Genomic DNA, 21,489 nt, shown 5'->3' with positions numbered 1-21,489 from the left:
AATACTGTAGTGTCATAAAGATTGGCAGTCTAAGTAGCTGAATCTCATAGGGAATCTTGATTTTATTGATTATATGTAGTCAATGGAATCTTTCTCATAAATGTGTAGTCTGCATACATTTTCATAGACTTAGTTAAAGCTTAAATTATACCTTACAATTAGACAATTAATTTAGGCTATTGCTCTGAAGTGCTGTCTAAGCATTTATCTCTCCATATTTTAACCATACTGCCACATATTGAGGTTGTGGTACCATTTCATTATCCCTTCAGCCAATTCATCTGAAGAGGTTCACATCCTGCCACAGACACTTGTTCCTTCCCCCTCTGTGCCCAAAGTGTGCCTGGTTGTGCTGACTTGGCTTTTTCTGTGGCCACACTCCAAACCATGGCTTTAACAAGACATTCTTTTTCCAAAACATGCAGAGACAAGCTGAACAAGGCTTTTTATAAATTATATTCTTTTTTTTTTTCCTGTGTGCATGCAGTTCTGTTTTAAAGCACACCAGATGATAGCTAGATTGATCTACGAAAAAAATCTGGAACTAGGAGTAAGACTAACTTCCAAAAAGAACATCTTAAATCCGATCTACATCCAAAGAAATATTGAAAAGCCTTTTTTGGCTTTCTTGGTCTAAATTTTGGGTCCATTCTGGATGAAAACAAGTATGAGCTTGAAATGCTTTCTAACCTGGGAAACTCCATTCTCTGAGATTGTGCATGGCAACGCAGCCTTTAGTGTTTGGTGTCCCTTGAAGCTGGTTGTAGTACTACTTTGATGGATCCCTTATGTGCCTGTTGTGCTGTTGGTGCCTGCTTCTAATCAGTCCCATGCATCCCAGACAGAATTCCCTAGATTTCCTATCTAGACACTTACTGCTTTGAATTAAACCTCTTGTGTCTGATCTGAGCATGGAGCTTTATGGATGCATTTATGCTTCAGTAAGCAAGAACAGATATATATTCATAACAATGCAATCTTGAGATTCAGTTCTGATTTTTCTTGTTCTCCTAGGATCTCGTATCTTCTATACCTGTTCTCACCCGGAATGCTGTAATGTGTGAGCAGGAACAGGCGTTTGTGTGAATTCATGTCACGTTTGTGTGCATTCATGTACACAGGTACACACACATGCACAGACACACACATACACACTCTTCCAGTAAGAGAGCCAGAAAAAGCAGTGTGTGCCCCCCTGAGATAGTGCCAGAGAGCACAGGCCACAAGAGCCAGGGAGGACCCTAAAGACCTCCTGGTGCCTTTCCTCACTCAGCTCATTGTCCCGCTCCATGGCCACACACTGACTACAATCAGTGCCCAAGATTGGAGCTCTAGTGACAGACATAGTCAGGTCCCAGTTCTGGTTCTAACTCATTTAAATGTGGGTACACAATTCTCAGTGAAGCCTTTTCAATGACTGAGTACATTTTAAATAATAAAATCAGCAAAAGATGGATTTTGTGCTAATAATGATTGTATAGTGGTGGGATTATGAAGTTAATAAAACTGTTGACTTATAATTCTAAAATTTCCGCTCTTAATTTATATATGAACAATTAACAGCATCTCCCAAACTCTCACTCAGGGCTGAAATTTAGCTGGCTTATAAATACTTCAGTCTTCATTGTTTCATGCAAAGCCACTGTTTTGCAAGCCAGACCCCTAGAGGAACAATACATGCTTTTTTTCAGAAAAGTAGTAAAACTAATTTTGACTTTTTTTTCTAGATGAATCCCTTTGATTCAGATATTTTTATTTCACTTATGTGATCATGCTATTAGCAGTGATAATAAAATGATAAATTACACAGTTACTTCGGGAAAAAAAGAGCAGGACAAGTGTTTCAGGCACCTCAGTGAAGGGTGAAGATGCTGAAAATGGTTTTGGTTGTTAATAGGTCATATAGTTTCCTTATAAGTCATTCCTCTGGAAAGCATGGTTGGCAATACTTTTCCAGGTAGCAGGAGGCTGTGTTCTTTTAGATAAAAGTGCAGAAGCTGCCCCTTTCATATATTTGGGGAGCATGACTGACAAAATGGATGGAAATTACATCTGGTGGTGTTCATATATGTTTCTTTCTATGGTAAGGAAGGGGAAATCATCCTCACAGAAGGGCAGACATTTCCATTGATTCTCTTCTGTCAGTATGCTGAGACTCTGAAGAAGTCCGGTGAAAATGACTGCATGCAGAAATCAGGGAAGGCACTTAGGGAACCTGGCCACTAATATGCCCACTTTTAAAACTCATCTTCAACTGTTTTTTCCACTTCTTTAGATTTAAAACATAAAATTACAGCAGTAGTCAAGTGTGGGCAGACTTAAAGACCTAATAAAGAATGCAGATTTGCATTAGCTTCCAAAATTTAAGGTTTTGAAATTGAAAATATACTGAAGACACACACTGCAGCTGGTGAGATTTGGCTTCAGACTATTGTAAGGAAGTTCTTGAAAGTGCAACTCTTTAACACATTCTACACTTAATTTCATTTTTGTTTTGAAGCTTTTGAAAGCCAGCTAGCCTGCATATGCTATACTATATTTGCATGAGAGAAAAAGAGGACAAATCCTAATGCCCAAGTAGCACGCAGCCCTGGAAAATAACTCAAATATTTAAAATGCATTTCAAAAGATTTTGTTTTAAAGCTAATGTAATGGCACAATTTCTGTTTTACTGATTTCAGTTCTGAATTCTATTAACAGCTCAATATGAGCCGATCAACTGCTATGTCTTTTTCCTTTAACGGTGCCGGTTTTATGAATACAATATGAATCCTTTTCTCCCTAACCCCTAAGGGTGAAGTAATATAATTTTTTGCTTTCTAGAGTATTCACTCATGTTAAATGGTCTTAACAAGTCACTTTAACTGTCTGTGTTCAAATGGGTTACTCTGAAATCAAGATAGGCCACATTTGAATTTCCAGGCAGTGTGCCATTAAGAATCCAATTAGGGGTAGTCAGTTGGTTATGAAAAGATGAGATTTTAACAGAATTTCAGGCTGGAGGACTGCAGAGTTTCTAGTCCTGTGTGTATGGCACCTGTGCCCCTGCTCCATGGGAAGGCAGACAGCGCTGATATGATTGAAATTTTTTCAGACACATTGAAATCTGTGAACAGATCAAGGCCATATTGTATATTGAATAATAGAGATTCTTCCATATAAAATAATTTAAATTAATGTTTTTATCCTTAAATTTAAGTGGTCTTATTCACACAGCTGTGATGTGTCATGAACAGAAAAATAACAATTGAGAACAGGATTCTGATCTACAGTTTCCAACACAGGATGGGACAGTGTGATTACTGTGCAAGCAGCTGTCCCCTTTAAATGAAGGGCACTTTTACAGAGAAGGTGTATAGGATAAGAGAGGAATAAAATAACAATGTGCCCAAGTAAAGGGAAGTAGGGATCTAAAACATTTCCTAAACCTACAAAATCAATAGACTCAGACATTCAACTGAGTACTGTACAGGCTGGTTTCAAAATTAAGTTTGTGTGATTTTGTTTTTAGCAAAAGTGTATAGGTCCTCTCATTCAAATCAATGGGAAACTTACTAGTAGACAAAACTGGATGTAAATTTACCCTGATGTCCACCTCAAAGACATAAACATGGTTCTTTCTACTCAACCCATTGCCGTTAAAATTAAACCTTAGCTCCTACTGACTGCTGAGAAGTATCAATTAAATTTATATTCATGAGGCTATGGAGTAAATTGAGATGCCAAGAGAACCTGTTAGCTTTTTTTCAAAAGTTCAAAACCAGCCTCCACACATTAATGAGAATGCTCAGTGAAAGTTTTAAAATATATTCTCCAAAGCTGACTTGGTTTTCCTCACATATTTTATGCATCAAAAGAAACCTGGGAAAATCAAAATTATAACAATCTTGTATCAGCTGGAGGACTTATAGCTTTCTTTTCTCTGTTAGAACAAGAATAAAACAACAAGTGGTGTTTCACTAGTAATGGCAACATTAAACAAAGAGCTTACTATATTAAAAGACAGGTCTAATGTGGTAGCAAGATATAAGCAACATATGCTTTTGAGGAAGGAAAAAAAGAGTAAGCTCCTTTCCCAAGAACTTAGCATAAATCTGAACTGAGAGTTCAAAGATCCTTATTTTCAGCAAGACAGTGTTGATTCATGTGGATTAATAAGAACATGTTTGTATATCATCTCATGGAATAGGAGGTCTGGTCTGTTGAAGGAATTAGTGATTTGGCATTTATATGAAGCAGACCATCTTTTGAACCGCTAAGGTACTTGTTTAAATTATTCCAAGTTTACATCTCTGTAACTAAACCTTAGTCTGGAGAGTTTATTTGATTTCCCTGAGTTAGCTTGAACAAGATTGCTTATTCACATTAAATGACCTGTTTGCCATGTGCTCTTCTCATGGAGTCCTTCTTTCACTTGCCACTGATATACGGCAGGGGTTAAACATGTCTCTTACAACACTGAAATAAGTTGGCTGTGCAAAATGTTGGAATCCATTTCTATATGTGGCATGGAAATTTTGCTAGATAACCTCAAGCAGATGAAGGCTTTCCCTGTTTTCAGCCTGCAGCAAGAGAAAGGAGCAGCACTGAGCTGTTTAATAATTTTTTGGAATATTGTTGCTATAAAAAACTGCTAAATATTCATCTGTCAACCTCTAATGTTAGCCATAAATACAAACCTTTACAGCTGTGATTTATTTCTGTATTGACTCAAGGCAGTGCTTTTTATTTCATTAACAAAGTATCTGATGTGATGATTTAATTTCTGGAAAAAGTGTGTATTTCTGATTTCAGTCCTTGGGCTGGGTTGACCTTGGTCAACTTCCAGACCACACCCAGCCACCTCTCATTCTGTTCCTTCAGCAGGATGAGGTAGGAAATAGTTTATGGCATGAGATAAAACAGGGAATTTACCAATTACCACTTACCAATTGCCATCATGGGCAAAACAGACTCAGCCTGCTGAAATCAACTCACTGTATTGCCAATTTAAAATAAGTTTGGATAGTGAGAAGCAATGAAAAATTAAAATAACTCCTTTCTCCTGGCCTCTCCTTCTTCCCAGGCTTAACTTTATTCCTTTATACCTGACTCCTTGGCCTCTGCCACGCAAGGCTATGGGGAATAGGGGTAGGAGTACATCCATAAAAACTCCTCTCTGCCTCTCCTCAACACACATCTTTCCTGATGTGTCCTTCCATGGGTCCTTCATGACCAGCTTGCCTACATGTGGGGCCTTCACAGGCTGCACTGTGGCTGCTCCATCACAGTCCTCTCCACGGCCTGCTGGGCAATTCCTGCCTTGGTGCCTGGGCCCCTCCTCCTCTCTGCTCTCACCTTCATGCCCACACGGTTGGTTTGGGGTTTTTTGAAGTTCTAGCTCACAGACCTTTTCCCCACCAGCATTTTTGCCCCTCCTTACACACACCATCTCTGAGGCACAGCCTGAGGTGGGCAGTTGGATCCGGCTTGAAACGGCTGTGTCCAGCTGTGTCTGGCTGTGTCTGGCTGTGTCCGGCTGTGTCCAGCTGGAGCCAGCTGTGTCTGGCTGTGTCTGGCTGGAACTGGCTGTGTCCGGCCCAGCTGGAACTGGCTCTATCTGGCTGGAACCAGCTGTGTCTGGCTGGAATCGGCTGTGTCCGGCTGTGTCTGGCTGTGTCTGGCTGGAACCGGCTGTGTCCGGCTGGGGCAGCCCCAGCCTCCCCTCACGGAGCTGCTGCTGCTGCTGGGGCTGGGCACCCACAGCCTGTACGGTGCTTTTTTCTTTGGAATGTTTAAAACAGAAAGTTTGTAATTTATCTGATGATGTATGGAGCAGCAATGTAAAAAGCCCTGGCTTATATGAATGGAGAACAGATAGGGTGAGTAGAGGAACCACCAGAAAATTAAATAATGTAAGATTTTGGACAGAGACATCCTGCCTTTTCTCATGAGGAGGATGGAATGTAGGGCAGACATAAAAAAATGACACCTTGGTCTGAAATTTAAAAGTTGTCCCAAATTTCTTCTCTTTAAAACCTAATCTATTGTATTCTGTCTCTTTTGGAGACTGCATTACACTTATTTTTAAAAGTGTCAATGAAAATTTCCACGGGAAGAAACTCAGTTTCTTGTGAAGTATTCCAAAATAACTATATTCTGATAAATTTCATAGTATTTCTATTAATGTAAATGCTTTTTGAAGTATTATTTTAGAGAAAACTCCTCCAGTTTGACAGTGTGGATCAACTATTTCAAAACCATTTAAATGTGGGGTAAAATATATTTGAACAAGCAATAAGATTCATGCCTTCTTTTTGTCCATCTTTGATATGGTCCAGCCCATGAGAGGTTGTACAGCATGCAGCACAGCAGCAATCAGAGCAAACGGGCAGCAGAGCAGCCTGAGTGTCTCTGTGCCCTGAGCTCAGCCCACCAGGAGGGGATGGGATTCTTCCCTTAGTGCTGAGAGAGGGGCCCAGCCCCTGCTGCTCAAGGGGAGCACCTCTCAGGTTCTGCTTATCAGCCAATATTCAGAAATGCCTCGCTGGCAGAGAGCTGGTGTGACTGCCTGCACTGCACTGCACTGCACAGCATCTCGTCCTCCAGGAGCTCCCCTTGGAAGGGAGCACCAGGCAGCACAGCTCCTTTGCAAGTGGAGGTTTGACCATGTTCTTGGATGTAGATTGCTACTCTTCATATTGGTGTAGATTACATTCCATGTCATTTTGACTTCAACTTGATAGCAATGCTGAATTCCTTCCTGTGCAGTGCATCTACAGAGAGCATGTGGCCTCGCATCTTCAAAGATGTCCCATGGCAATGGTTGAACCGTGCAGGTGCATGTTTTGCAGATGTCTTCTGGCAGTGACACCAGTATAAGTCCACAAAAGTGTACTTGTAGCCTCGTGTAGCCTCATAGGCATGAGAATGAACAGTGAGCTTGTTTAAATGAGGGTTTTTATAAAACCAAGTCTAAAGTAAATATCCAAGAAAACTATAATACCACACAAAGCTGTAATAGACACACACAAAAACCCCAAGCACTTCTGTTATCTTGGGACTATCCTGATGACAATAATGTAGAAAATACGTGCAAGTGATATGTATAGTCTATGCAATTTGTCATACAGTTAAATTATCTGAGTAGACTGACACAGGACACAGTATGGAGTGCTCATCCTTTTTAGCAGGCATGCAGATATGCCTTCTAAAGAACCCACCACCATGCTATTCACAGTGATTTATTATCTGTGAATGTGGCTCTGAGATGCAAGGTGGAAATGTAAAATACATTTGTGCCTATTTTCAGTAAATGTCTTTTCTTTGTAGGTATCTTCATTTATCTACATAAGGCTTTTTTGATTATTGCTACTAACTAGATAATCAGCATTTAAATTCAAAGAAATCTTGGATTTTGCTGCAGATCTCTCAGGCCGTTTCAGTGGGACTGACCACTGTTTTTTAATGCAACTTTTTAGTAGATTTTTTTAAATATCTCTTACATACTCTTTAGTAGGTTTTTTAAAATATCTCTTAAAATATCTCTTTCATCAAGCATAGCTCCAATATTTACTAATGTGAAGAGACAGCAATGAGGAATACAAGTGAATGAGGTCTGCACTAAGATGCAGCGATGGCAGGAGATGAAGATGTTGGAGAGCTGTGGTGCACGCTAAAGGAACATTTGCCTGAAGCAATTCTGCTTAAATACCAATACTGATTTAGAACCAAACACTTACTGATTGATTGATTATTCTTATTCATTAGCTCTGGCTTCAGGCTTGGTCAAAAGCCTCAAACTACCATGGGTTGTCTTTTATTTATTTGACATTACAATATTCATTTAGCCATAATACTGCAATGAAGGAAGAAGACGTTAAGAAAAGTAACTCCTGAAGGTAGACTAATAGCTTGCATACAGACAATTAAACTTACAAGGAGATGCATATGGTGCAGACTTACTCTTGCCAAAGTTTCACAAGCAGGCACTTCCAGATTCTGGACAAAAATGTTGCACCACGCTGTGTCAATCTGTCTGTGCCTTAGGCTGACTGTCTCTTGGATGCATGGTTATTCTTTAATATCAGGAGCTTTACTCAGGCAGAATTACTGTGCAACATATTGTGCATTGCTGTGCCTTGCTCAAAGTGCTTTGGGATAAATGCAGCTCTGGCAGGAAAATTAACATGTTCCTTTTCTGCCTTATTTTATTTTAATTATGGAAAGCAGGAAAGTTGTTTAAAGGAACTTGCATTGCATATATGTAATGTTCAAAACCCAAAAAAACCTCACTCAAATATGCCCACAATGAATATTGTATATGCCAAAGTGTAAAATAACTAAGGGAAGAATATTGCACTAGGTTGTCTTGGATGGATTAAAAAAATAGATAATAAAACTTTTTTATTTACAAAATCCTTTCTTCTTCTAAGTAACGTGCTTTACCTGCAAATTTTAGGAAAGCAAGTGAATTTGCAATGTTTATCTATATTTACTGTCCTTTATGTCATTCATTGAATAAAATATATGCACATATATGTTTATATGTATACACACATATAAAAGCAAAGTAATGTGAACCTGTTGCACACTACAGCAACCTGCCTCAGTCATCTGAGCACATCTCTGAAGTGAGGAAAGATTTTTATCCTTATTTTGAGAATTAAGCAGAGACTCTGTCAGTTCCTCTATGTTCCCAAAGAAGCCTTTGGCAAAGTATGAAATTAAACACATTACTCACCAGTCCTGCACTACAGCCATAACCACTGACCTGAATGATGGACACTGCAGTAGTCTTCAGTCTTTCATAACAGTTATTCCTGATTTTTGTCTCCACATCTGATAACTGTGTGTGACAAAATTCTATGACAGCCAGCATGGCCAGTATGTTTTTCTCTAGTAATTGCCCTAAAACTTCATATATCCTGTGCTGACTCAGGCAGCCTTGGCTACCCAGATAAATTGAATCTCTGGAAAATTTGGGTCTGTGTGCATTATGGGGACAGAAGATCTGGCAGAGATCTTTGATCTCACTGTTCCTGGAACTGCAATTAGGAACATCCATCTGTGACCCCACTGCAATATGTGTAACACACTCCTGGGACCAAAGAACTTGTAAGAGCCATTACTGCAACCTCAGTATCTATTACTAATGTCAAAACCATGCTGAAGTTCCATCCCTGCATGATGCTGGTATGTGCTTTAGATCTAATATCACCTATAAAAAATGGTCAGTGTTTGCACAGCCTCCTATAAAGTATCATAATTTGTAAAAATAAATGTCAAGTAGGCTTGACAGATAATAAAGGCTTTATTCTATAAGCTATAGCTAATTTTCTCCTGAAATATGTTGACACCATTCCATCTAATTTAATCTGAACTTGTGGTAATATATGATCATGATGTATACATCAGCAGCTGTGTATCAGGTGTTGTTGAGCACCCTTCCTTTCTGAGTGTTACTTCTCATTGTCCCTTCAGTCTGACTTTTATTAATAACTAGCACAATAGTGAAAAATGTCAGTGATTTCCCTTTCTCATTTGCTTCTTTGGGAAATGGAGAGGGTGCACAGGAAAGGGGAAAAGAGACTTCAAACTATTGCATCCTTTCCTCATTTGACGTCAGTGTCTGTAAGGATTCAGAGACCCGAGCCGAGATTGCAGTGAAGGATGCGAAAGCAGACTACTTGAGATTACACAACTCTTTTTTCCTTTAGGTGCAACATAGAAGAGTTTAAGAGATTCCCTAAAGAGCAACCTAATATTATTTCCTTCGGAAAAACATGGTTTTTTTGGTATCTCTTATTCCTAGAGTAGATTTTTCTTGTGTGAGAAATGGCCTTAATATCACCTAAGACTGATGATGTGGACAAGAATGGCACATAAAAGCAAAGGTATGGGATAGTATTACTGTTTATCCAAAGTCCATAATTCAATTACAGGGGCATTACAGTCTTCATAAGATCAAAAATAATTCTATCTTTTTAATTCCTATGCTCCTTGAAAAAACAATAGCTATATCAGCTATCTTTCATCATCTTCTGCACCTCTTTTTAAATAATTTCTTCTTGCATGTGTACCCATTAATTTTAACTTTTTCTATGCAGGCACTACTTTGCATTTGTGAAAGATAGGTGATTTCCTGCAAGTTCACTGCTTTCAGCTCTGGTGCACTGATTGGAGAAACTGTAGTGTAAATGAGTGCATATCAGCTCACGTTTTTCTGAATTTCTATCTTTTCACATATACTAAAAAGCACAGCTGGACATAAACATGCCATATTCACTCATAGTGCCATTCTATTTTGTGTTAATTTTGAAAATTGACTGCAAGATGCCATGCTTTGTTAATTGAAGGATTCTCTCTGATCTTAGATGCATCTTGATGCAAGTCGGTAGAGAGCTAGGAGAGTGAGTCTGCATCCTCTGGCAGAGCTCTAGTACCTGAATATTTATTAGGAGGATCATACCTGATAAAAAATATGCATAATACTTAGTCTTCAGTGAGACCTCTGGTTTTTACTAGCATGGGTGCTTTGTACAGAACTTGGTTATGTGTGACACACATAAAAGGCACACTAAAAAGGCCCTAAATAGCTGTTTTCACTTTAACCTTTTTTTTTCCTTTCCACATTGAGACAGCTTTTTAGAATCCTCAAGTCTTGTTTGCAGCAGGGAAGCCTCATAGTTATTCATTTCCTTAGTCCTCATCTTCCTTAAAGTGGTTAGTTGTTTTCAAGGGGCTGGATCCTCATCATGATATCATGGTACACCATCTCACCTGGTTATTCTTGAAGGACCTTTTCTCTTTTCATATCTAACATGCATTGTCTTAACATAGGCTTAAGAGAGACTCCTAATGCTGCGGGGACCTCCAGTCAAGAATTAATGGCAATTCTGAACTTCAGTTCCCTTGTGTAGCAAAAGTGCTTCCTCTGTACCCCAGGCCTTGAAGGCAGCATGACAAGCTTTCCTCTCTTCTGAGGAAATGGAGCAGAAACAGCTTGATAAGGAAACTGATAATTTCCACAGCTTTTTTGTTTCAGTAGAAAAGGAGGTTAGAGGTACCTTCAGTACTGGGGACCTCTACCAATAAAGAATATATATCTCTAGGAAAAGAGCTGAGGGGGCTTGGGGTTGGTTCTGAGGTGGGAGGTCTGTCCCCAAGGCTTCAATAGCCTGTTCAGGGCATAAAACCAAGGAACAGTAGCCCAGCCTACAAAGCTACCAGCTGGCATAGGTCCCTTGGTCACATAGGAAAAAATCTCTGCCTATAGTTTCAGGTTTAGCATATGGAGATGAGCCTTTTTTAATCCATCCTGTGTGTGGGTTCAACTTCTTAAAAATAGTTGCTGCAGCTGCACACTTTGAGTCTCTGTTCCTCTGAAGTAGGAGGGATGCTGAGCAGGTTTACAGCACAGTTCTTGAAGTAATGTCTCCCCACTGCCTTTAATTCTCCTGGGGACACCTTTTGCACAAGCCAAAAAGGGGTTCTGCTTATAAGCCAATATTCATGTGAATGCATAAGCACTGTCTAAAGTAAGTGCGAAAATGTTACCAAAAATTAACAGCACATTGAATAGACCTTTCAATTATTCATTGAGAGCCTACTTATATTCCTCTTTGGCATTATACTTAGAAGTGTAACGATGCATTTTCTACAGATTTTATGGATTAGAAAATCATAGGATTAGCCACTCCATAAATTAATCCTGATGCATGTTAAGTAACTCATCTAAAAATGGATGCTTCCCATATAGGAAATGAATAATTAATTTTTGTTTTCCTGGTTAAAAAAAAAATCCCTCAGGTGCTTTTCTGTTTTCTGCTGAAGCTGAATTTTTTTAGTCCTCTGACAGTGTCTTACACCCCCCAATATGTCTTGTTTCTATGGAGACACCAATGAACTGCAGCTTGCATTCTTCTGCATATCACAATACAAGGTTGCTTCAGAATTTTCCCAGTGTTTCACTGCCTTCTCTTTTAATTAGAAATTAATCAATAGGTTCAGTCGTCTTGTCTCATGCACTCATATACATTCACAGGCATATATGATCCCTGTGACTGTGAGCCAGCCTATAAACACAATATATGCTTTCAAAGTTTTAATTTAGAGAGCAGCACATTTTATATTGAGGCTTATAAGACCAGAATTCTGAGCTGTATTGGATGGCAGTGTGGGAAGATAGATATCTTGTATGCAGTAGATGAAATGGAAGGATTTTATACTTCATGCTTTTTAAGAATAGGAAGGATGTGTGGAGTTCTGGAATGAACATGAAATATGTTTGGTTCTTTGAATTCTATTAATATTACCAGATATTAATGAATTCTGTTATTATTATCTTATATTTTTGTTTGCCCCTCCCCCCCCCCATAATTTGTATGTGAAATTTCACTCCTCATTCCTCCCATCCTGAATGACCAGTTATTTCAGGATGGTTCTGTAGATCTGATTTTCTGAGCCATATTGTTCCTGTGTTGTGAGCACAAGGACTCCTCTTCAGGGCAGCAGGAAGTAAACACTTCTGTGGCAGAAACGTGCTAGCAAACAGACAAAGAAAGAAGCTATGTTAATGATTTTGTTTATTAATTAAAAATGTACTGTGAAGTAAACAGTATTTTAATTATCAAGAACTAGTGAGACTGAAATGATGCCAGAAGTTGTATGCTACTGTTAGTGAGCTCTTTGAAGTCAATTATATACCTTTTCCTCCTTCAAGGTAGTCTGAATTACTTTCCCCTGGTTAAATTGAAGAGGTAAAACAGAACCAGGCTGGTGCTGGTGCCCTGAGTTTATTTTTTTATATTATTATTATTATCATCTCCTATTATGCTGTAATAAATTTCCAGTAACAATTCAAAATAGCATTTGCAGAGGCCTCATAATAGATAAATGTTTATGTAAACCACCTGGTGATGGCAACAGATTACATCTGATGCTCAGTTTGTGTGCTAAGATGTATCCTGAGCAACTTTTTTCTTATTTTTTCTTTGTGCTACTCAGCAGACTGTATCCTCCTGCTGTTTCATATGTTCATTGTGATCTCCTCTAGATAAAGAGTTGGGTTTTCTCCATTTTTTAAAGACTTCTGAAGTTAATAGTAGTCACTAATTGTGCTTAAACAGCTAATAATCCAGTGAAAAATAAAGGGTTTTGATGATACAATTCTAATATTTCTTGCCAATATGTTTGTATTTATGCTAATACATGCATATGTACAGATATAGCTATGTTCACCTTTCATCATTCCTTTTTTTGTCAAACTGAAAAGGTAAAAACACAATTAAGCCTTTTATAGACATGATGTCAGAAAGAATGCTTTGTTTGAAGTCTATGAACATTTACTGCACTCTCAATTTATTTCAACTGTTGTTAACAGACAGAAAATAAGGTTTAACCTCTAGAAGGGCCAGAGCATTACTGCTTTCTCAAGGATAATAATTGTAGCTATGCCAGCTAGCACATAACAGTTAAATATATCCTTGCTTTTGACAGAAGCCAGTGGAGTTGGAACAGGGATGAGCATAGCTTATTAAATATAGCTCTTATGAAGACTGCTCTATAATTACTGTGACTTTTCTTTGTATCATTATGATCATAGGCTGATGAAAACAATGAGTCATGTGCTTTGAAAAGGCCAAGAACTATTCAGCCAAATAAAAAAGATTGTACCTAGAGTAACAGCCCTGTTAGTTTTCTTGAAGTAGTCTATGTAAATAATGCACTATAAAGGTTAAATAACTTTCACCAAAGCTCCTTCTTCCACTGATAAGAGTTAAAAACTTAGAGGAGAATGCTCTTAGGAGGATCAAAAATGCTTCATTCCATGAAATCAAATACATATCCATGAGCAAATCTTTTGAAAGTCTTTTTAATTGAGACTGGGTTTTTTGTATAAAAAGATAGGCTGATATTTTTGAATGTCCTCAAGTCTCTTCTGAAAATTTCAAAATGAAATGACCTATATACTTAAAATACTATGATTACAAAAATGCCTGATTGTCCTTTTTTATCAGCTCTGTCACTTCTCAGATTCAAAATAGTTCTGGATTCAAATATTTTCAATCTTTTCTAAGCCATGAGAGATTTCTGTGGTTTTTGTCCCCAAAAGAAGAAAAAATGTCAAGGGCATGTTCTTTTGATCTAGATTATATCCATTTTCCCCAGGTCTGTGTTGATACTACTGGAGAGGCAGACCCTGATGCAGTTGCTGTATGTCAGGAGTAGTGAACTTGAGCTTTTTACAAAGATCTCAGTCAGTGCCAGAATCCACTGTCTTCAAGAGTGCCCTTGCTTGAGAAGCTTACCCCTGTGTGTACTTACTGAAAACTTAATTTTTTAGAGGCCAAAAGTTTGAGACTGAAAAATTCAGCAGCTCATGTCTTATTAGTAATGAAGATTAATAATTGCATTTTCTTATTTTAGATTTCATGAGGCAATTGAGGTTCATCAAAACTGAGGAGTATTTATTCCAGACTTTACAAAGAAAATGTGAATGAGTAATTTCAAAGACAAAGTCAGGGGTTAAGAATAGTTGGTATTCACTGTTATGCTCACAGAGCTGGAAGGCAGATAGGGCCACCATGTCTGAGATCAGGGCTGGCTGCCTTTTCAAGCAACCACTTGACAACTCCTTCTGTGAACCAAGCCAGCTTTGTATTAAAGGTTTTATGTTCATTTCCTTGGCTACATGTACTGGGAGATTTATCTGAAGGCTCACATTCCTCATGGTTGTTATTTACCTTCTCACTTCTAGCCTAATTTATTCTCGGTTAGTGTGTTTGCAGGTCACCAGTAACTATGCAGGTAAAATAGATTTTTCCTTCTCTGTTTATGCTTTTTGATTTTTAACAGACACCTCTCATGCTTCCTTTAGTTATGCTGGAAATGTATTTGGAAATGTTTGTGTCTGTGTTGAATTCATATATATTCTCACTATGTGTGTCTATTTATGTAAATAATATTATCTTCTATTTAATATTATTTGTTTGTTATCACATACCCTTCTGCACAGCCTTAAAGCAACCTAATTGTTTTGTCAATCACATGGAGTTAATTCAAGGATCTCAAATCTGTAAGGGTAAACTATAATATGAAATAGTGAGTATGAATAGGTAAATAGAAAGGAGAACTCTAGTAAGTACTTCAAAACCCATTCTGAAGCAAGCACAAACTTTCCAGTAAATTTGGTTTAGACAAAAGCAAATATATAAGCAGTCAGATTTTCTATGCCAAGGTTTCACAAATGGCTTCCTGGTAATGCCACAATTAAACATCAGTCAATTGAAAAAATAACTTAGTGAAACCAATTAAAAGGAATTATTTTGACAAATGGACTTTTAGACCTTGCTGCAGAAACCTTGGCTGATGACACATTCCAGTTGTCCGATGTGCTGCTATAATGATTAGTCTCTGTTTCAGCCTTATTTAACAGTTTCATTAATAGTATTAAAGAAAGCAAGTGAACAGCATGTTAATGAAGTCAGCAGATGATGTAAACAGCAGGAAACAGAAAATAAACGATACTTAAGAGGTTAGAAACATGAGCAGAAGGAATTATGTATCATATTCTGATTGAGAGAAATGAGAAGCTAATGCATCTGTGATAAACTAGTTCAGAACTGATTTTATACGCCTAATACATATTAACTAAATGCAAAAAAATATACACATTCAATTACACTAAAACATTTTATTTTCTGGTTGTAGAAGGTCCAGTTTGTAGTCAGTATAATGTCTAAAAGGGAAATACTGTCTTTGAAAGAATGTGCAGATAGATTGTGTAAAAGACTAGACATGCGATTACTGAGTTTCACACAAATAAATGGATTGGAAGAGCAATTTGCTGTTGTTCAGGCAGGGGTCATGTAGGAGGAAAGACAAATGCAATGAATGAACAGAAAAGGAATGGAGAGCAAGACTACTGTTATCCACATACCTGAAATGTGTAAGCATTTACAAAAGATATGATTTATTTAGCATTATCACAGATTTGATATGAGGAAAATATTCTTTATTAGATGAAAGCAATCTCTAGCCATACTAAATGAAGATTGAAAAAAATAGATGTAGAGTCTATAAAGCAAATTTAGTGCCAATTAATGGAAACCTAAAACAGGCTGTAGGCTTTCACTCAATTGCATACAGAAATGCCAAGTCTCTCCAACACCCCTGGCTGTGAATGCAAGTTACAGAGTTCCTGAAGATTATATCTAACCTATACTTTTTCCCCCCTTCCCCAACAATATCCAAATTATAGGAGAGGAGACTTCCCAAGCTCTCCATTCAGCAAGCCCAATCCCACACAAGCTCTAAAATATTTCCCCTTCCCCGGTGTGGTGACATGCACACTGCAGGCAGACTGACAACTACCTCCTCCAGTTGGAACATATAATCATCAATACCCTTCTGAGCTCATTTAAAATGTGACTAACTTAAGCCTCAGCTCATACATTGTCAAATCCCACTTGGTGAGTCTTGTTCCTGTTCCAGCTGGAGATGGGCCCACGCTGGAATTTGGGAATCTAGTTTTCACGTTCCAAAATTGAACAAAGAGACTCGGACTCATTTCTAGTTTCCTAAACTGCAGTCATATCTGTAAGTAAAATGCTGAAACATTAGTTGTCTGGGAAAAATAAATGAGTGATGATTTTAAGAGATAAGCTGTGGCTACTCAGTGCAGTAGCTTCCAGCTTTTTGGTGCTGTTCCCAGAAATGCTTCAACCATGGTGAGGAGCTCAATTCTCTAATTAAAAAAAAAAATTGTATCAAATATTTTTCAGCTTTACACTCTCAAATTAAAGCTTAAAAACCTCCAAGGAAGGAAAGGAGGCCAGATTGGAGGGGGAGGAGGTGAGAGGAAGGAAACGGGTGGAGAAAACCACTATATTCCCAAGATGCAAGGAAAGTTGAAAAGTAGAAGAAAAAATATATTAAATCAGTGTAAACTAAGAGGTAAGTTTAAGGCATTTTTTTACATTGAATGTATGTTTTGTTGGGAATTTTTAGCAGTAAAATTCTGTATACTTTGCAAACATTTGAAATACATTTAAGTGAGGTAATTGTTTTTTTTTCAATTTCTTCTGCTATGAACTTGATCTATATTTTTATTAAGCCTATCAAAGGATGTGTTGTGCTGGTATTTTGCTACTTTTCTGCTGTTGCTGGGTAAAACTGTCTATTACCTCACCAATGACCTACATGAAGTGAAACAACATCCCATGGCAGCAGACAGGTTGTTTTGTTGTAGAGCTGAGCTGCAAAAGTTAATTGTTTATGGAGGCTAATGGGCATTGTGCTCCTACTTACCTAACCTGCTGCATTTCAGTAGTGTGTTAGTGTAGCTTAGGAAAAGAGCCCCTGAAGTAATAGATTTTGGTATAGTTAGGAAGATAGTTGACCTGTGTTCTCAACTTGAGGTCAGAGCAAAGTCTTACATTTTTATTAGTGTTGTTGCTGTTATTGCTATTTGGTGTACTGCCTATGCAGGGGTCGTATACATTAAGTTTTGATCAGAGACCACAAGCCAGCTGCTGAATAGTAAAGCTTGGTGCACTTAAAAGCTCATTTATTACTGGGATGTTGCTTGCTATACTGCCGAGAGCCTGCTAGAAATGCAACAGAATAAAAATATTGGTGATGAATATGACTGTGCTTGTATTGCTGCGCCAAAGACTTTGCACAGTTAAGTTTAGAAAGGAAGGAAGAAGAAATCTGGAAAAAGTAGAGTCAGGTGTAAAGAGATTCTGCATAGCTGTACCAGCTGGGTAGAGCAGGGAGGCTACAGATGTTCCTGTAGCCCTCAGCACCCGCTGCATACATAGACCAGATTACTTGCAGCATTTTTATTTGTGAAGGTTGGGAATAGTGTAGGGTAAGTGCAAGACAGCTGCCAAAATGGGAGAGACAAAAGCTCTCAGTAGCTGATAGTGAAAAACAATACAAGAGATGGGGTTTGTAGTGAATGCTGCCACCTTCCTGTCTGATCCACATCCAGCTTCTGTTGTGTCTGGTCCTCTCAGGCTGGAGGTCATACTGTGTTTGAAAGCTTCTGATGTCTCAGTTGTTCATGGTTTTATCCAGTCTTGTTTTTCAACATGTTTACACTATTGATTTAAAAAATGTTATGGAAATAGGTTCTATAAGTTAATTACATTGTCTTTGGTTTAAGCCTTATGTTTGAGTATTTTATGGATTGCCTCAAGTGTTTTGACTGTGAAAAGTGAATGCTTGTCATTGCCTCCTTAAGCTGTCTGCTTATTAACTGAAAAGATGCGGTCTGCTTAGATTCCTCACGTCCTTGTTCCTCTCTGTGCATTTTCTAGCTGTGTTATGTATCTTCAGTGATTCAGGTGAAAATGTTAGTGATTTGATGACTTCTGAAGACATGTATGTCTAATGACTATGCCTCTTGCTTGTGCTCACCACTTAGCCTTCCTTAACTTTTCTAAACATTTTTTTCAGAGTTGAACTGAATACTTAACTATTTCTGCAGATAACAGTTACATAAATATATGCATGGCAGCTGTGCACTTCAAGATGAATATATTATGGATGAAGAGCTTGAATGCCACACTATTTGTACTATTTTTATTCAGACACATCCTGAGAATTTAGCATCAAATGGCCTAATTCTGCTCTGAATCTAAAGCCAGTGAATTAAACCAGAAACTCCTACCAGACTTCACAGGATCCCACTCTGCTCTGCCTATTAGAGAAAAGAGTTTGACATCATTTTCCTAATTGTTCTGAATTGTGCATGAAGCTAGATATTAAGAAGGGCAGTCTTTTGTAAGAAAGGAAACTTGGGAAAAAAGAAACCTCAGTTGTTTAGTGGATGTTATGGTGGCATTGAGGCAAACAAGAAGATGAAGATGGCTGAGCAACAAGAGCTGTGAGGGGTGGGCAGGGAGAGCTGGACACAGCCCAGCAGGCAGATAGCCAGCAGCTGCAGCTGCAGACTCCCAAAAGTAGCAGGGGTGCTCCTACATTAGTCGGGTACTCTTGTATCAGAATTCCTTCAAACATCCAAAAGGCCTTGGACACCTATGAAGGTAAATGGGAATAAGGGATCCCAAGCCATCTGCACCATTTTCAGCCTCGAGGTGTCTGAACAGAAATAAAAGGCAAGACAGAAATTGTGCTTTAGAACAGACTGGACAGCTGATGACTCTTGCAGCCTTTATTTTGTTCTGTAGAGATCAATGGAAAGCATTTTCCTCAAACATTTGGAAACCATGACCTATATTTTAACCAAATTTGTAAATAAATAATTAATATGGCTATTTAATTATTACTCCATCACCAGACAAAATTATCCAACCAATAAATTAATCATAATTATATTCTTCCCAGTACCTGTCGTGTATTCTTGTTTTCTCTCATCTGTGGGTGCTTTGAACAGTAAGGGAACCCTTTTAAGCTGATACAGTTTAGTTTAGTATGAGACTAGAAGGAAAAGAAATGTTTAAATAGATTCTAAATAGAGAAAATAGAGTTTGGGCATTTTCCCAAAGTCAGATGTCTTTGCTTATTGCTAATGTCACAGAAGAGAAGTAGAGGAACACTCCAAATTGCTAAAAACACCATATGAAAAAGTTAGCCATTTACTTGGAAACTAGCAGCTATCCACAGGAATTGATGTGTTGGCATTAGTACATCATCTCCAGGTGTGTTTCATCAGATTCACTTCACAACAGATGTTAGACAAGAGTAATGAAGAAATTCTGGCTGGCATTAATAAAACTGTGCATGGCAGCACTTCAGGAAGAAAAGCTGCCTTTGATACTGCTTATTTGAGGATTTATTCAAATGTCCAAACAGGTTGAATCTAGGCAAATAATAGCAAGATGGGGTAATAAGCAACAAAAGCAGTCTTCTATCATGTGCTACCCTGAGCTTTGCTATATTCTCAGATTGTCCTTTTGAGACAGGGAATACCTCCCTGACTTAAACAGGAAAAGTCTTGGTAACACCTCAACAACTCATTCAATGCAGTATTCACTCAGCTGCAGCTGGATCAAATGGAATGGGGACAAAATGCTGTCAGCATTTTAAGGACTCTTTGACTTGAGTTTTACCCACAGTTCTGCTGGTAACTGGCAATAATAAAGGCTTTATCGTAGCACAATGCCTGTTTTGGCCAAATGCTGTCCTTTTTCCTTCTCTCAAGTTGTGCCCCAGCAGAGTGTCCCTTGCATTAAGCATCTCTAGATGCTTTTGGTCTTTCTGCCAAGTGTGTATTCCTCCATTGTCCCTAGGTTTAAAAAAAGAGATAATATGCCTGAGAGTGTGGAAAAGAACTGAAGGCAGACCCTCTTCCTCTTAGAAAGTGATCTAAGCTGGCAGAGGACAGCCCCAGTAGTTGCTCTCCATGTCTACCATGCAGAAGGCACAGTGGATGACACTTCAGCTAAAGCAGAAATGTTTAAATGCGAAATAGATTGGATAAAGAAAGGCATTGTTTTTTACTATGTTCCTACATCTGATGTGCTCCAAACAAAACACCACACAAAGAAAAAGCCAAATAGAAAGATCTTCTCTCCCACAAATTTTTCTATTCCTCTAGGGAATGCCTCCCTCTCCTGAGGTGGCCCTTCTTACCCCAGCAGTCTCTTTCATCAAGGACACTCTGCCTGTAGTCACAGCAACTGTTAGAAATGCACAAAGTTCCAATGTGAACTTCATCCTCTTACTTGCCATCACTGCTATGAACACACACAGAAAAAGAGCATCAGAATCATTAAGGTTGGAAATGACCTTTAAGATCTTTGAGGCCATCTGTAGACCTAACATGGCCAGGTCTACCTCTAAACCATGTCCCTAAGTGCCACATGTACATGTAAATAAAATCAGGTCCCTGTAATGCATTCACTTTCATGTCCAGATATATTATTTAAATATGGCTGTATAACAAATTATATTAGAAGTGTCCAATTCTTACTAGATTTTTCTTCCCATTCTTGTGCATTCAGATGTGTTCTTGCCATAGTTCAAAAGGAATCTCACAGATGGTTTCCTGTCTGGCAGTTCTTGTGCCTTTCAGATTCCACTGTTGGGGCTTCTATGGTTCCTGGTTATAGGACTTTATCCTTGAAATAATTTAAAGTAGAAAGGAAAGCAAGAAATACATAAGTACCTCTTCAAATGTTATTAATAGTCTTTATTATAACAGAATAGTTGTTTCTGAAGTCAAGCAAGAAGCTGGTTTAGCAAAAAATTTGAAGTTTTGCCAAATTTCTCAGCAAATGAAATGAGAAGTGTTTTAAAGAAGAACTTTGATGTATGCAAGAGTGTTCATGCATTTAGATAGCCAATGACTTCCATATTTGAGGGAAAGTATGGTTATGCTTTGTGTTTTGGACAGTCTAACTTACCAATCAGTATTAAATAATTAATTACAAATATATACCCTGACTTTTATGGCCATTCAAGTTTTAAGGAAAGGGAATTTTCCTCACGTCTGGTGCTCTCAGCTCTCTTGTGAGCTATACATGGTCAGGAAAG

At 38.2% G+C, this 21,489-nt stretch overlaps 1 protein-coding gene across 13 annotated transcripts in view; it reads left to right on the top strand.

Annotated features, from left to right (window-relative positions):
* Nucleotides 1–21,489, top strand: part of DLGAP2 (DLG associated protein 2) — a 453,971-nt gene that overhangs the window by 138,876 nt on the left and 293,606 nt on the right. Inside the window, exon 2 of one of the 13 annotated variants that reach the window (XM_064707622.1) lies at nt 16,767–16,938. The exons of the other annotated variants lie outside the window; for them this stretch is intronic. Within the exon in view, the coding sequence (XP_064563692.1) occupies nt 16,881–16,938 (58 nt within the window). The 5' untranslated portion in view covers nt 16,767–16,880. The remainder of the gene's footprint in view (nt 1–16,766; nt 16,939–21,489) is intronic. 13 annotated transcript variants of the gene reach the window in all.

The sequence above is a fragment of the Zonotrichia leucophrys genome, chromosome 3 (assembly GCF_028769735.1).
Source record: "Zonotrichia leucophrys gambelii isolate GWCS_2022_RI chromosome 3, RI_Zleu_2.0, whole genome shotgun sequence".
NCBI classification, from domain to species: domain Eukaryota; kingdom Metazoa; phylum Chordata; class Aves; order Passeriformes; family Passerellidae; genus Zonotrichia; species Zonotrichia leucophrys.
This window is presented reverse-complemented; position numbering and strand designations above follow the sequence as displayed.